The 17,128-nt window shown below is 41.2% G+C and overlaps 1 protein-coding gene across 1 annotated transcript in view; it reads right to left on the bottom strand.

The window, feature by feature from the left end:
- ADAMTS12 (ADAM metallopeptidase with thrombospondin type 1 motif 12) overlaps nucleotides 1–17,128 on the bottom strand; it is a 392,745-nt gene that overhangs the window by 64,998 nt on the left and 310,619 nt on the right. The window contains exon 18 of the mRNA XM_027520036.1: nucleotides 7,053–7,263. Within this exon, the coding sequence (XP_027375837.1) occupies nucleotides 7,053–7,263 (211 nt within the window). The remainder of the gene's footprint in view (nucleotides 1–7,052; nucleotides 7,264–17,128) is intronic.

Here is a 17,128-nt window from a genome sequence, read left to right as displayed (position 1 = left end):
GTTCGATCCCTGGGTTGGGACAATCCCTTGGAGAAGGGAAAGGCTAACTAGTCCAATATTCTGGCCTGGAGAATTCCATAGACTGTATAGTCCACGGGGTGGCAAAGAGTCAGACATGCCTGAGTGACTTTCACTTTCACTTTACTATTTGCCAGGCATGAAGAAAGCTGAGCGCCGAAGAATCGATGCTTTTGAACTGTGGTGTTGGAGAAGACTCTTAAAAGTCCCTTGGACTGCAAGGAGATCCAACCAGTCCATTCTGAAGGAGATCAGCCCTGGGATTTCTTTGGAAGGAATGATGCTAAAGCTGAAACTCCAGTACTTTGGCCACCTCATGTGAAGAGTTGACTCATTGGAAAAGACTCTGATGCTGGGAGGGATTGGGGGCAGGAGGAGAAGCGGATGACAGAGGATGAGATGGCTGGATGGCATCACTGACTCGATGGACATGAGTCTGAGTGAACTCCAGGAGTTGGTGATGGACAGGGAGGCCTGGCGTGCTGCGATTCATGGGGTCGCAAAGAGTCGGACACGACTGAGTGACTGAACTGAACTGAACTGACTGAGGCACTATGTGAAGGGCTCACATGGATTATCATCAAACTTTATGATAATCCTGTCTTTCTAAATGAGCAAAGGTTGAGAGAAGCTTAACACTAGCTCAGTTAGAGCTTGCCAAGGCTGGAAAACCTAGGAAAATTACTATCCCAGGAAATCTATTAGTCTAACTGCTGGGAGAAATATGGGAATTAATGAAATAAAATCAAACTCATAGAGTTCAAGAATGAAATGAGATATTTAAACAGAGTGGAAAACAGCCAACAAAAGATGGATGATATTCTTACTATTTCCATCTATTTATTCACTTTACTAAAAAATGATTATAGATCATTTACTAAAAAATGATATAGAGCTTATTATGTGCCAGGTATTCTTCTTATGAGAATTTTAGGAATATTAGCTCATTTCATCCTCACAGCTTCCCTAGAGTCTAAGCACTGCTGTTATCCTCATTTTAGAGATAGAGGAAACAAGTCACAGGAAAATACAAGTAACCACAGAGGGATTAAATTCACACATCTGTTAAGTGGCAAAGCCAGGATTTGGACCTGGTAGAGGGAGGTGCAGGCTCTTCACCACTAGACTGGCCACCTCTGAAAAGGCATGTCACTAAAGTAGGGTATCTAGTGGGAGCCACAGAAACTTTGATACTTATCTTTGTTTACAATAGAGCCCCCCTTTTGGACCCTCCAAGCCCAGCAAGTAGGCTGGGCGAAACCAGAATAAGATTCTTGATTCCTGAGATTGGGGGTGGGAGTCTGGTGTCTATAACATGAACTTAGAGGGGAAGGAGCTGGTCACAGGGAGTAGGAAAGCTGTCTTTGGGGGCAGCCACTGACTCTCCCTGGGAAGGGAGAGACCTCCTTCTTCTGACATCTCCTGGGTCAGGGAGGAGTGGTCCAGCCTGGCACAGATAAGCCCACCCTCCTCTCAGTGGTCTCTTCACAGGAAGGGCATCTCATGGATTTGCCTCTTCTCCTTACCTTGGTCATCCCAGGGAGGATCATTCTACAGGCTTATAAAAGCATCATAGTTGATCTCAGGACAAAATCCAGACCATAAATACTACGTGTAGCAGGAGTCACTATATCATCTTTTTTCTTTTCCTATTTTGTGGCCCCTTATTTGAAAAGTAAGTACATATTTTTCTTAATCAGTTGGGTGCAATTGTAGGAAAAATTACTCCTTTCTTGATTTTATCACTTCTAAGTTTATTGGCTGACTTCTTTTTTAAGGACTTCCCTGGTGGCTCAGATGGTTAAATGTCTGCCTACAATGTGGGAGACCCAGGTTCAATCCCTGGGTTGGGAAGATCTCCTGGAGAAGGAAATGGCAACCCACTCCAGTATTCCTGCCTGGAGAATCCCATGGATGGAGGAGCCTGATAGGCTACAGTCCATGGGGTCACAAAGAGTCGGATACGACTGAGTGACTTCACTTTCACTTTCTTTTGTAAACACTGTATTGTCTCTTAAAACATTTCCCAGTACAGAATGTCAAAGACATTCATGCTTCAGCAAAGCTCATTAGAGGGCTAATGTGTACAGACATTAGCAAGACAGCAGAGGGGGAAAAAAGGAAGATACCACTCAATGAATATTCTGATGCTGATTTAACTAAAAGCACCTCTCCTGACAACACCTCTAAATGAAGGCAGCAGCTCAGCCTCTCAGTGCACCTGGACACTGCATTCCATGTCTGCCTCACTATACTATGCAGTGGCCTCTATTCAGGACAACAGACTCCAGCACTTGTCACTTGGTGCCAACATTTCAGTCCTTTGTTGTCCAGTGAGGCACATCGTTTTGCTCCCCAGAAACAGAAACACAATGAAAAGGACTCCTCAGCCAAATATGTAATTGTGGTCCCTTGAAAAGGCATGAAGATTCTGGCAATTAGTAAATTCTACATGACAAGAATTATTAACTGCTTTGGATGCAGCCAACACACTTTTGGTAAACAGTTTTAATGGACCAGTCACAGTACTCCATTCGGCCTTATTTTGACAACACTGCAATTTACAGCAATCGAGGTTGGCAGTGGACTAATAGGTCAGGCCAGCCACAGGCTGTGATTATAGATTCCCAGGAACAGCAGGGAAATACCCTGGCCTGTTATTTATGTGTTCACATGAATCAGTGCAATACCAGCAACAGGTCTGGATTAGGTTGTAGATGTTTTCTTTGCATATACACCTTTGTCTTTCTTTTTTGGGGGTCCTTGCTCTCCCATTTGATTAGCAGTTATTACAATAAAGGAACTATATCCTTTTTTAATTTCCACCCAGCTGCTCCTGAGAGTACTATGTACAGAATTAGAAGTTAAATAAGGGTGGCAGGTTACAGTCCATAGTGTCTCAGAGTTGGACATGACTGAAGTGACTTTTTATGCACGCATGCAGAAGCGAAATAAACCTATTGTGACTTTGAGCTAATAGTTTTAGAAATACAGTTATCAAAATGGTTGTATTCAAATGAGAGTTTTCTGCTTTCCAATAGTTATCTTCAGAGATGGTACCTTTGCTTATACAAAATTTTGAATTTTTTTTTTAATAATCATATATTGTCAAATGAACAGTTTTGATATCTGCAGCTGGTCAGGAAAATTCTGCATAGAAACTAAGTGTCACAGGATCATTCATTCTCAGTGGGGGCAATGAAGACTGGTTCTGGGGTGGAGTGAGTTAAAAAACCTCACCCTCTTTATGTATAAAGCACAGATATATACATAGTACATAAATAAATACATAGTATATCTGCCCTATGATTATGTATTATATAATTCTTTCATATGAAACGTTCAGAAAGGCAGATCTCTGGAAATACAAAGTGGATTAATGATTGTCTAGGGCTGGGGAATGAAGGTAGGGACCTGGGATGATGATTAATGCATGCAGGGTTTATTTAGGAGTTGATGAAAACATTCTTAAATTACTGTGGTAGTGACTGTATTACTCTGCAAATATACTAAAGGTCATTTGTTTGTACACTTTCAATGGGTGAATTTTATGGTATGTGAATTATATCTCAACACACACACACAAACCACTTCCCTCCTTGAAAATAAAGTCATGATGGAGGAAGACAATTGGGAAAGAGCCTCTAAAAAGGCACTTAAGGAGCCATTTCCTTCTCCAGGGGATCTTTCTGACCCAGGGATTGAACCCAGGTCTTCTGCATTGCAGGCAAGAATCTGCAGACAGATTCTTTACTGTCTGAGCCACCAGGGAAGTCCATTGGGGAAAAAAAAAAATGAGAAACACTGCTTTGGATCAAAAAAGTGAATTTCATCTTAAATCTTCGTATTCCCAGTTCAAACATCCATGAAGAGAATTCATTCTCAATTAGCCTGAACAGTTCCTGGGTTAATCCTACCCAAGTCAGGCAATATCCTCTGGGCCTCATCTCTACCAGTAGGTAGAGTCTGGAATTAGTTTTGCTGCCCAGAACCTGGTCTCTAAGAGCAGTGGGGCTGAGGAAAGATTTTAGAAGAGGCACATCTTATGGGAATCAGGAATCATGGCTGCCCTGCAGAAGTCATATTAGATACAGTCTCCTAAAAACTAAGTTGCTTGAGACTGCTAGAAGATCCTTGAGTCTAACTCAGTGTTGCAGGGTAAGTTTTCAAGGAGACAGACTCTGAGGTATTTAGCTAGCATGGCTTTTATTAGGAAGACTCTGGAAACCAACTCCTGTCAGAAAGAGGGAAAGGAAACAGGATACAGCCTAGGATAGATGGTGCCATGATGCAGGCCTGACAACAGGTTTAGCCAGTCTCAAGAGAAGCTCTGGTCCTGGGATAGCCCTTCAGAGTTGTCCCAACAGCTGAATATAAGCCCTTTACTTCTGAAAATGTGTATGGGTGGTACATCATAGCATTCTCCCAACTCAGGTCCATGACTTCAGACTATACTACAAAGCTACAGTCATCAAAACAGTATGGTACTGGCACAAAACCACAAATATAGATCAATGGAACCAAACAGAATGTCCAGAGATAAACCTATGCACCTGTGGTCACTTAATCTATGACAAAGGAGGCAAGAATATACGATGGAGAAAGATAGTCTCTTCAATAAGTAGGGCTGGGAAAACTAGACAGCTACCTGTGAAATAATGAAATCAGAACACTTCCTAATACCATATACAAAAATAAATTCAAAATGGATTAAAGACAAAAAGTAAGGCCAGATACTATAAAACTCTCAGAGAAAAATATAGGCGGAATACTTTCTGACATAAATCACAGCAAGATCTTTTTTGATCCACCTCCTAGAGTAATGAAAATAAAAATAAACAAATGGGATCTAATTAAACTTAAAAACTTTTGCATAGCAAAAGAAACCATAAACAAAATAAAAAGGCAATCTTCAGAATGGGAGAAAATATTTGCAAATGAAGCAACTGACAAGGGATTAATTTCCAAAATATACAAACAACTCATGCATCTCAATATAAAAAAAAAAAGAAACAAACAAACCCAATCTAAAAACCTAAATAAATGTTTATCCAAAGAAGACATACAGATAGCCAAAAAAACACATGAAAAGATGTTCAACATCACTAATTATTAGAGAAATATGAATCAAAACCTCAATGAGGTATTACCTCACACAGGTTAGAATGGCCACCATCAAAAAACCTATAAAGAATAAATGCTGGAGAAGGTGTAGAGAAAAGGGAACCCTTTTTACAGTGTTAGTGGGAATGTAAATTGGTGAATAAACACCAGTTTTAAACAAATAATAAAAAATAACAAAATAAACAGCTACTATGGAGAACAGTATAGAACTTCCTTAAAAAAATAAAAATAGAACTACCATACAACCCAGCAATTCCATTCTTAGGCATATATCCAGAGAAAACCAGAATTCAAGAGGGTGCATGCGCCCCGACTTTCACTGCAGCGCTAGTTACACTAGCTGGGACATGGAAGCAACCTAGATGTCCATCAACAGAGGAATGGATAAAGAAGAGATGGCACATATATACAATGGAATATTACTCAGCCATAAAAAAGGAATGAAATAATGCCATCTGCAGAGCTGTGGATTGATCTGGAGACTGTCCTGCAGAGTGAAGTAAATCAGAAAGAGGGAAACAGATATCATGTGGTATCACTTGTATGTGGATCTACAAAAATGATACAGATGAATTTATTTGCAAAGCAGAAACAGAGTCACAGATGTAGAAAACAAACTTATGATTACCAAGGGGGAAGTGGGGTGGGATGAATTAGGAGACTGGGATTGACATGTACACTGCCATGCATAAAATAGATAACTAATGAGGACCTACTGTATAACACAGGGAACTCTACTCAGTATTCTGTGGGGACCTAAATGAGAAGGCAATCTAAAAAAGAGTGAATATATGTAGACATATACCTAATTCACTTTGCTGCACAGCTGAATTCTTCTTTAGATAGTACTTTATAAGCTATGAAAAGCAATAGCATTACTTATAATCAAGAATCACTTTAAACATAAAGGTCTTATCCAAATGGATCAGATTACCCCTTTATCCACCAGACTTAATTCTAATCCACTTCCTGTGGCTTTCTCCTGAATCAAATATTTTCCATTTCTCTGACAGTGAGTCTAAGATGAATTCTAAGATACTGTGGTCAATAGTAGCATTATCATGGCAACCATGTGGCTTTCCAAGGAAGCTCATAAGAAGTCAACAACCATCAATATATTCTGGCCTGTTGGTTTTACAAAGTCATTTATTTTCTAGTCATTCCTTAGGTCACTGACTGAAATACACACAGGGAAGCAGAGCAAAGCCCCTGGAGACGCCAGCACCCTTGGAGAAAGCAGAGGTCTACTTCTACTACAGACTCTGGTAGCAAAAGTCCTGACAGTTTAGGTCCCCTGGTGACCCAAAGAAAATTAAAGCCTGGAAGTATTTCATGATCTCCTAGCCTATGGATTTCTAGTCATACTTTGCGAATCAGATCAGATTAATTGTGGGGAAATGCAACACTATTTGAATTTATGTGACTAATAGTACACATCCCAAACCTTCATCAGGTCTGAACAGATGGATGGTTTAAGAGGCTTCTCCAAGTAGCAAGCACATTGTCTATCATTCCAGTTAGAGTGACTCTCCTTTAGTTTTAGTCTGAAACATAAGTTCCGGTAAATGTTTGGCAAGCCAGCTTTTGGGGTAGGTGGGAGAGCCTTGATTTGTTCCCAATGGTTTAACAACGGACCAGCAAAAAATCCTGAAGATTTTTCAATTAGCTGTCGTGAGCCTGAGTATGTAAGATCCAGGTCATTCCAGGCAGGTAGGTATCTGACCAGATGAGAGAAAGATCTTGTAAGAATGGAAAACAAGCGAGATAGGATACTGGGAGGTGGGAAATGCAGAAAACAGGCCACTGTGCACCTCATCCCCTGTCACTTTGGATTGGTTAATGAGGAGGATGGGTGAGAGGGCTGATGAAGCACGAATAACCCCGGTGTCCCTTTTAACCCCTCGGCTCACCTCACTCCAGTTGCCCACCGTCCAGTCTGATGGACATAGGATGTCTCTGTTGCAGGACACGAGGGTCTTGGGCTTCAGTAGATGCTGGCAGTCTTGAGTGGGGAGAGCCTGCTCATCCGAGCCCATGGTCTGGATGCACAGCACCGTTCGCTTCTTCTCTCCATGGGGCCCACATGTTGCAGAACATGCTTCCCACTCCCCTGCCCACCACCTGCAGACACACGTGGACATGTGAGAAAAGATCAGCCTGAGTCGATACACATGCCCTTCAACCACTAGATAGAAATCCAGAACAGAAACGCTGATTACAGAGTTGGGAGGTCCCTGAAGATGTTTCAGGCCAGTAGAGGGCGCTCTGCAGACAGGGCCATGGCTAGCTGGTTCAATCACAGCTATGGAACTCCGCAGAATACTTGACATAAGTAGATGATAAGTAAGCATGTCTTTAAATGAAAAAACGACCCTCCCACCAAATCCTCTCTCTTCTCAGACAAGAAAATTGAGGTCCTGTTTTCTATTGTGAAACCTCAAGCAAGTTTAAGCCTTACTCTCCATAACTGTTGAATGGATGTAAAATATTGACTTCAAATGAGTGTCATTCATGTACTGAAATACCAATTTATGTACAGTGCATAGTACAGAGCCTGACATAATACAAGCTCAATCATTTGTAATTGTAAATATTGTTTTAACTGCTGCTATTGACTAAAAGAACCCAATTAGAATCTAAGTCTCCTGGCTCCTAACTGAATATTTTTATGTTTCAATATGATACACTTAATTAATTTTCAATTATGTATAAGATGATCAGTCAGGGGCATTGTCATCACTCTCTCCCTCCTCCATCTCCTTCAGTCTACCTGTGAATATTCTCACTGGTCGCTTTAAAAGAAAGAAGTAGGAAAGAAGAAATGTATTAAGTAAGATAATCTCTTGTTTTTTTGGCAGCTGTTCTTGATAAGTTGAATAGTTGAAACTGTTTGCTAAATTAATATTCTGGATTCTCTAGGGAAAAAGGAAGATGTGTGATTTTCCTCTACCTGCTATCATGGTTGATTGCCTCAAGGTTCTAGGATGCGGGGCCCTGTGGTTACACTAAAGTCACTTTTGAAAGTGCCAAGGAACCCTCTTCAGAGCCGTCTCTTTTCCTCCTTCTTCATCATTGTCCAAATCTTCCTCAATATCAAATACAGAACAGGGGTCTTGACCCAGCGCACTTTGGGTCCACCATTGCTTAGATGTGTAGTATGCTTATTCATCCCTCCATGCAGGAATTAAATAGAATATTTGTTTTTCATGGGAAAACAGTACAACGTGTGAATTCCTTTATTCTTGACTTTAAGGAAATCTTCTGACCTTGAGATAGTATCAAATTTTGAAGTAGGTTAATGTACTACCACTTATGTCTACAAAATATTAGTTTATTTGAGTAGAACTTCTTTGATTCTCATACTTTTAATCTCTGGTTAAATATACTAGAAGAAAGCTTTTCCTCAATTCTATTACGTTCTTCAGTTAATAAGTAATTAAGATTACTTGGCAATGGCAACCCACTCCAGTCCTCTTGCCTGGAAAATCCCATGAACAGAAGAGCCTGGAAGGCTGCAGTCCATGACGTTGCTGAGGGTCAGACACAACTGAGTGACTTCACTTTCACTTTTCACTTTCATGCATTGGAGAAGGAAATGGCAACCCACTCCAGTGTTCTTGCCTGGAGAATCCCAGGGACAGGGGAGCCTGGTGGGCTGCCGTCTATGGGGTCGCACAGAATCAGACATGACTGAAGTGACTTAGCAGCAGCAGCATTTAGTCCCTGGTATTTAACATCTGGCCATCTTGTTTAGATAAAGAGCTAATATTGGGACCATATGATATGACACCAAGTAAATGCCCTCTGTGTTAATCTAATCACTCTGTCCTATCTCTGACATTTCTATGGGAGGCCAGACACACTATCAAATAAATCAAATGCCATTCTGGAAGGGCCTTAATGTGAGCTGACTGAAAGTCCAATTTATCTAACTACTTACTACAAGGCTTTCAGCTACGTTACTAAAAGATGATAATAGACTTTCTTGTTTCTCTTTCTGAAGCTGCCTTCACAGACTCCTGGGGACATCTTGCATATGTTTGCTCCTAGTTTAAGGTGAAATCCACCCTCTTTATTTCCCTGCAAAGGTCTTCCAGGCCCAGGACTCAGGAGCTATTGCCAAACTGTTCTCTGTTGTCCAGCTCATTCGTTTTGGTGTCTGCCATGATCCCACCTCTTTGAGGAGATTTATAAAAGAATCTTGTTTTATATTTATAGGAGATTTATAACAGAAGACTGTTTACATGCTCTGAGTGATAGCTGAGAAGCACAGTATAACATTCCAAGAACTCAGTAGGACAAAAGGCCCAGACCACACATTTATTCACCACCTCCGGCAAGGCAACCTTTCTCGTTTAATCAGCATAAAATCAATAACAATCTAATCCAACTTTTTCCATTTTTTCTATTAATTTTTTTCTTGCCAGAATGTCCATTATCTGTCACACCTAAAGTACAGGTGGATAACTGCTCATGCATTGTCTCATACTGTTGTTTTTTTTTTTTTTTTAATTGTCTCTATAATTAGTCAATCTGAACATTCCAGGTACTAGGTAAAAGTCATAAGGACCTGGCCTATATCAGTGATTCTCACTGTATCATCACTTGGGGATCTTTAAAAAAGTATCAGCTATCAGTTCAGGCCCCCTTGCTATATTGGATGGCCAGAATCTCTTGAGGTTAGGTCAAAGGCATCAGTGTTAAGAATTCTTTGATGACTTTCATATGGAGTCAGGATTAAAAACCACTGGTGTTATGCTGGGCTTCCCAGGTGGCATTAGTGGTAAAGAACCTGCCTGCCAATGTGGGAGACATGGGTTTGATCCGTGGATTGGAAAGATCCTCTGGAAGAGGGCATGGCAGCCCACTCCAGTATTCTTGCCTGGAGAATCCCACAGACAGAGGAGTGTGGCAGGCTACAGTCCATAGGGTTGTACAGAGTTGGGCATGACTGAAGTGACTTAGCACACATGCATGGTGTTATGACATCAGATAAATGAATTTGATTGTTTATCTTGCAATTTTTTCTATAAAGAATGGACTCTGTAGATTTAGTATGCTATTAGGACAAAGATTAGTACAAAGACAGTAGTTATAAAAATTGATATTTTAAAGGAAATTTCTATTCTAAGCAAGAGTTTTAAAAAAATTCAGATTAAGACTTATAGTTTTCTGAGTAATGAAGATTAGAAAGAGTTTAATTTTGTATTTTACTGGCTTATTGGTAGTCAGAACTTCCTGAGCAAGCGCTGGTATGGGTGTAGGTGGAAGATACAGATTCTTCTGTTTGAAGGATGTCCAAAGTACAGTAAGCTTTTCCAAGGTAACTATAAGCTCTTTGAGGGTCTTGAAACACACACACACACATTTCTATATATTACATAATTCATACTAAAATTACAGTATGCTTCACTGATCTTTGTAACAGAGTAGCCACATTCTCACTGTATCCTATTCATCCCCTGATTTTCTCTGGTTTTCTTGTTATTCCCCACTCGCACCATGCTCATTTCTCTCCCCACTCTCATGGACTTTCCCAGTCTTAATGACCCCTTTCTTGTCATTTATGCCTTTGAACTGTGGTGCTGGAGAAGACTCTTGAGAGTCCCTTGGACAGCAAGGAGGTCAAGCCAGTCAATCTTAAAGGAAATCAACCCTGAATATTCACTGGAAGGACTGATGCTGAAACTGAAGCTCCAAGACTTTGGCCCATCCGATGTGAAGAGCTGACTTATTGGAAAAGGCCATGAAGCTGGGAAAGATTGAAGGCAGGAGGAGAAGGGGACAACAGAGGATGAGATGGTTGGATGGCATCACTGACTCGATGGACATGCGTTTGAGCAAACTCTGGGAGTTGGTGATGGACAGGGAAGCCTGGCGTGCTGCAGTCCATGGGGGTCACTCAGAGTTGGACATGACTGAGTCACTGAACAATAACAGATTGGTGTTTCTCACCCAATGGAGATTCCCACAGCCACCTCCCCAGGGGACATTTGGGAATGTTTGAAGGCATTTTTGGTTGTCACAAATGAGAGGGGAGGTGTACTCTTGGCATCTAGTGGATAGCGAACAAGGGTGCTGAGAAATATTCTACAAGACACAGGACAGCCCCCACAGCAAAGAATCATCCAGCCCAAAAGGGCTCTAGTTCTCAGGCTGAGAAACCTGGATTTAAATCATGAAGCATTCTTTTTGCACGAAAACCTACATACAGCTGCCAGGCTGGAAAGACCTGTTATAGGAGTTTATGGAGCATTTAAATATACAGAGCACCATCACAACTGGAGCCTGGCAGAAGTTTGCTTTCCTGTAAACCAAAGTTCAGAGAGAAGTCATAGAGAGAAGAGACTCAAATGACCTCTTTCTGGAGTCAGATACACTTTCAATTCCAAAGAATTTCTTTCTTGACAGGCTACTCCATCCTGGAGTGTGCCATGCAAACTTTCATTCTGGAAGCCATTGATGATATAACACAGATTTCTTACATTAAGATTAACAGAAGCTTTTTATTAAATCTTTTTAAAAAATCTATCTTAAGTATCTATTTGGGAAAGAACACAGAAGGTCCAAATTGGGTATAGAAACAAATTATTACTGAAGGACAATAATCCAGAAATAAAAAGATTAAATCTTGCATATGAAACCATTTTATGAGTGGAAATGACAGCCCTGAACAATGGTATGAAGTTTTCAGACAGCATGAAAATTAGGTGACAGGGGAAGATGTTACAACTTGAAATTCATATCTAAGGAAACAACTGGACTAGTCTTCCAAAGACAAATAATATTAAGATAGCCATCGACATTTATTAGTCTTTAAAAAAACAAGTTAACTTAATTTCCTTTCTTTAATCCCCTTGTGAGTTTGCAGGCATGATTCAGCTTTGAAGTTAGTTTCTGCTTGTTAATAACTTTTTCATTGTGTTTTAATGTGTGAGAAATATTTTAAACTTGGATTTCTGATTTCAGCACCGAAACGTGCTCATCCTGAGATCCTGGGCAGCAGCACAGTGTATTAGCACCAGCACAGAACACTCAGTAGCTTCATCCACGTTCAAATCTAGACTCTACCACTTCAGCTAAGTGATTTGGGAAGAATCTGAGGACTTTAGTGTCCTCATCTGTGCAAAGGCATAAAAGTATCTACCAATCAGAGTTGCTAACATGAATAAATCACTTGGCAACATGGAAAAGGCTTGAAGTAGAGTGGGTTCTCAATTCAGAAATCATACTCCTTGGTATTTATCTAAAGGATCTGAAAACTTTTTGTTCACACAAAACCCCACATAGGGATGTTTACAGTAGCTTTATTCATAATTCCCAAATTTGGATGCAGCCAAGATGTCCTTCAGAAGGTGAACTGATAAACTGTGGTCCATCCAGATAATGGAATAATATTCATACAGAAAAGAAATGAGCTATCAAGCCATGAAAAGACATGGAGAAACCTTAAATGTGTATTATTAAGTGAAAGAAGGCAATCTGAAAAGGTTATATACTGTATGATTCCCACTATCTGAAATTCTGGAAAAGACAAAACTATAAAGGTGGTAAAAAGGCCAGTGGTTGCCAAAGGAAAGGATTTTTTGATAGTGAAAATACTCTGCATGGTAACATAACAATGGATAATATCATTATATATTTGCCAAAACCCATGGAATGTATGTATATCACCAAGAGTGAGAACCCTATGCTAAACTACGGACTTTGGGAAATTATGATATGTCAGTGTAGGTTTATCAATAAATAAGTAAATAAAGTATAAGAGAAAAGTAAAACAGTAGGTTCTGAAAATTGTTAGTAACCTCTACCTTATTACCATCTGGGAATAATATCTACCCTCTACCTCCTGACTTTATCATGAATCTTTTGGGAAGCTGAAACACAATAATAAATAAGAAGAACTTCTATAAATTATCCATTATGTTGGAATATTTCATGAAATTCTATTTAACTTATCATATGCTACTTTAGTGGAGTAGGAAACAGCAACCCATTCCAGTATTCCTTTTTTAAAAATTTTATTTACTAATTTAATTTATTTTAATTGGAGGATATTTACTTTACAATATTGTGATGGTTTTTGCTTGCCTGGATAATTTCATGGACAGAGGAGCCTGGCAGGCTACAGTCCATGGCGTTGCAAAGAGCTGGACATGACTGAGCACACAACACATGCTACTTTAGAATGATTTTCAGAAATTGTACCTGTTATGTGCTGTATCTACTTAACATCTTCAGGAGTCAAAATGTCTGACCTTAGAGAGTCTAACCTATTTCAACAAAATGAACTGCATAAGAGAAGCACTACAGGTGAATTTGCTAGTTGTTACTTTTGAGAAAGACTTTAGTCCTGAGGCATTAAATAAACCAATACAGATACAGCAAAAGGAATATGAAAAAAAATATATATATAATATGAAGACAAATAAAGGTTAAAAAAGAACTTTCAATAAAGGTAGCTGGTGTTAAGTCATTTCAGTCATGTCCGACTCTGTGCAATCCCACAGATGGCAGCCCACTGGCTCCCCTGCCCCTGGGGTCCTCCAGGCAAGAAAACTGGAGTGGGTTGCCATTTCCCTTCTCCAATGCATGTATGCGTGCTAAGTCGCTTCAGTCGTGTCCGACTCTGTGCGACCTTATGGACAGCAGCCGACCAGGCTCCTCTGTCTATGGGATTCTCTAGGCAAGAACACTGGAGTGGGTTGCCATTTCCTTCTCCTATAAAGTTAGCTATCTGAGGTCAAGAGATCAGTAATGAGTGTTCTTTGGAAGGAATGACGCTAAAGCTGAAACTCCAGTACTTTGGCCACCTCATACAAAGAGTTGACTCATTGGAAAAGACTCTGATGCTGGGAGGGATTGGGGGCAAGAGGAGAAGGGGACGACAGAGGATGAGATGGCTGGATGGCATCACTGACTCGATGGACCTGAGTTTGAGTGAACTCCAGGAGTTGGTGATGGACAGGGAGGCCTGGTGTGCTGCAATTCATGGGGTTGCAAAGAGTTGGACACAACTGAGCAACTGAACTGAACTGAACCCATCCCAGTACAGGTATCATAAATGTTAAACATAAATGTATGTATGCATCTAAGTATGTGTGTGTGACCTTGGGTATAAAAACAAAACCAAAGGCAGACATTCTACTTTCAAGTTAAAAAAATGCTACTGGGATCTTTAATATCCCTCTCCAAAGGCTGTGCTTTAGCTTGAGGTCTGAACTGGGTAAATTCAGGCTTGATCTGCTACTTTTAGGATCTTTAAGGACCACAAGCTGGAGCCCAGGCATTAATCATGTACAGAAATTCAAGAAACTCAGACCTTGGGAAATGCATATCAGAGGGAAATCAAAACAAAAAAAAAGCTACTAAATGATAAAAATTTAAAAAGAGTTGTCAAATTGCATATGTTTTGTTCTTCTTTAAGTATGATCTTCAAATTGTTTGGAGGGAATTGGAGGAAATTATGTTTCCAACACAACAGCAGAAATTGGGCATAAGATGTATTGTTTTCCTCCCTTGAAGTGCAATGATGTACAGTGGCAGAAGCGGCAGCTACAAAAATGATCATCAGCTCCCCAAGAAAACCTGAGCACTGGATGTCACATTTGTACTGAGTGGGACAGCACAGTGACTGCCCGGTAGCCTATTACCTATTTGTGGCCATCAACACTTCCATTCTAGATGGTGATACCAGAGGTTCATTACTGATTTTGTGACAGGAAGCTGTGGAATCAGTCCATGTAAAAATTTTGTGGAGCTTTCCAGGTGGTGCTAGTGGTAAAAAGAATCTGCCTGCCAGTGCAGGAGACTTGACGTAAGAGATTTGGGTTTGATTCCTGGGTCAGGAAGATCCCCTAGAGGAGGGCATGGCAACCCACTCCAGTATTTTTTGCCTGGAGAAGCCCATGGACAGAGGAGCCTGGTGGACTGCAGTCCACAGGGTTGCAAAGAGTCAGACATGACTGAAGCTACTTAGCATGCACATCATTTACCTTGTTCTAACAACGCCGCTCTTAGAAATACAAGCTAAAGCGATGTCAGTTAACCACAGAGCTCCAAAGAGGACAGGGGCCGTGGACAGTGATCAGGTCCCTGGGTCCCAGCCCTGACAACAGCTCTGTCTTGCTGGTGTACGTGTCTCATATAGCTCTCCTGGCTGTAAGCTTCCTTAGGAAGTGACGTATTTGTGCTATTCCAAAACATCCTGAGAAAGCTCGAGTCACTTACTTTCCAAGCTTTGGTGCTTCTGTGACTTGGTGAAGAGATTGCCCCTCCTCTCCCTGCTTTTACTTTGTGTGTGCACGTGAGTGCTCAGTTGTGCCTGACTCTTTGTGACCCATAGACTGCAGCAGGCCAGGCTCCTCCAACCACGGAATTCTCCAGCCAGGAATACTGGGATGGACTGTCATGCCCTCCTCCAGGGGATCTTCCCGACTGGGGATCGAATCTGCATCTCCTGCATTGTCAGGCTGATTCTTTACCACTGAGCAACCCGGGAAGCTCCCGCTTTACATTATGCTGGCATTAATTAGTACACTGCTTGTGTTACTTTCCTAGGGCTGCTGTAAAACAAGTCATCACAAACTTGGTGGCAAAAACAAAAGAAATCTAGTTTCTTATATCTCTGGAGGCCAGATAGACAAGTCAGCATTACTGGGATGAAGTGAAGGTGTTGGGAGGGCTGCACTCTTTGGAGGCTCTAGGGAAGATCCATTCCTTCCATCTTCAAGTCTGTGGTGGCTGCCAGCACTCCCTGGCTTGTGGCCTGTCACTCCAGTGTCTTCAAATCTTTCTGTTCCACCTTCATATTGTTTCTCCTCTGTGTGTGTGTGTGTGTGTGTGTGTGTGTGTGTGTGTGTATGTGTGTGTGTGGTGTGTGAAGTTTCCCTCTGCTTCTATAAGGATACTATGATGGAATTTAGGGTCCAAATCAATAATTCAGCACAACTTGCCCATTTCAAGACCCTTCAACTTAATTACCTCTTTAAAGGCCCTTTCTCCAAATAAGGTAACACTTGCAGGTTCCAGGGACCAGGAAGTGGATATTGTGGAGGCTAGTTTATAGCTACTACATGACTCCCTTTAGGGCCAACTTCCAGTCCCCAGAGCTCAGCCTGTATCATTTGGAATTCCTCTGTCAAGGCTCCGCCTCTGTGTCTACCAGGCTCCGGCCTCAGCTCATGTCCCATCCATTAGCCTCTGGACTCTGGCCCCAGTATCCACCTCCTTCTAGCACTGGTGGTATCTTATAGGATGACTTTCAACTAGAAAGTTCTGGTAGTTAGAGTGCAGAGATAGATAAAGATAACCACCTTTATGGGAACTGAATTCTGAAAATAGTGAGGCCAAGACTTTAGCTACAGGTGAATATGAAAAATGTCAGATATGGACTGATAACTCTTCTCAAACAGAGAGTGGCTACCAAATCCACTGTCTTCTCTGACTATGCCACTTTTATGGACACAGCTAATATCCCCATCTCTCTCTTGGTCTCATCAGGTGAGCACCTGCATCAGCATCTTTTGATGCCCACCAACCTAGCACAGAGCTTGCTTTGCCTTAGACACAAATCAAGTGAGGGGAGAGGTGCATGCCTGTCTTTGAGGGGTCTGCTGTATGTCGACCCACTGCAGGCTTACAGCTAGTCAGCCTTGGAACCAGGTACCAGAGACATAGATTTTATTATATCACAAAATCACAGTGCTCAGTACATGTAACTGTAACATGGTTATCATTGCCATCATACCTCTCATGGGAAATAATGGATGTTTAACAAAGACTTGCTGGTAATATTAAGGAAGGCCCAGGTAGACTAAATAAAATAATAAAAATGTCCCTGAACCCTAGGGCCAAAGTTAGATTCAGGAACTAAACAGCTGTGGTTTTAAGAAGGTAGCCACTCACCAGAAAGGGTGGCATTGAAAAATGAGGCAAGCATCCCAGGGTGTGTGTGGTGGTTGGCAGCTGGTGAGGGCAAAAGGAA

The sequence above is a fragment of the Bos indicus x Bos taurus genome, chromosome 20 (assembly GCF_003369695.1).
Source record: "Bos indicus x Bos taurus breed Angus x Brahman F1 hybrid chromosome 20, Bos_hybrid_MaternalHap_v2.0, whole genome shotgun sequence".
Lineage (NCBI taxonomy): Eukaryota > Metazoa > Chordata > Mammalia > Artiodactyla > Bovidae > Bos > Bos indicus x Bos taurus.
The sequence above is the reverse complement of the archived record's forward strand: the minus strand, read 5'-3'. Positions and strand labels throughout refer to the sequence as shown.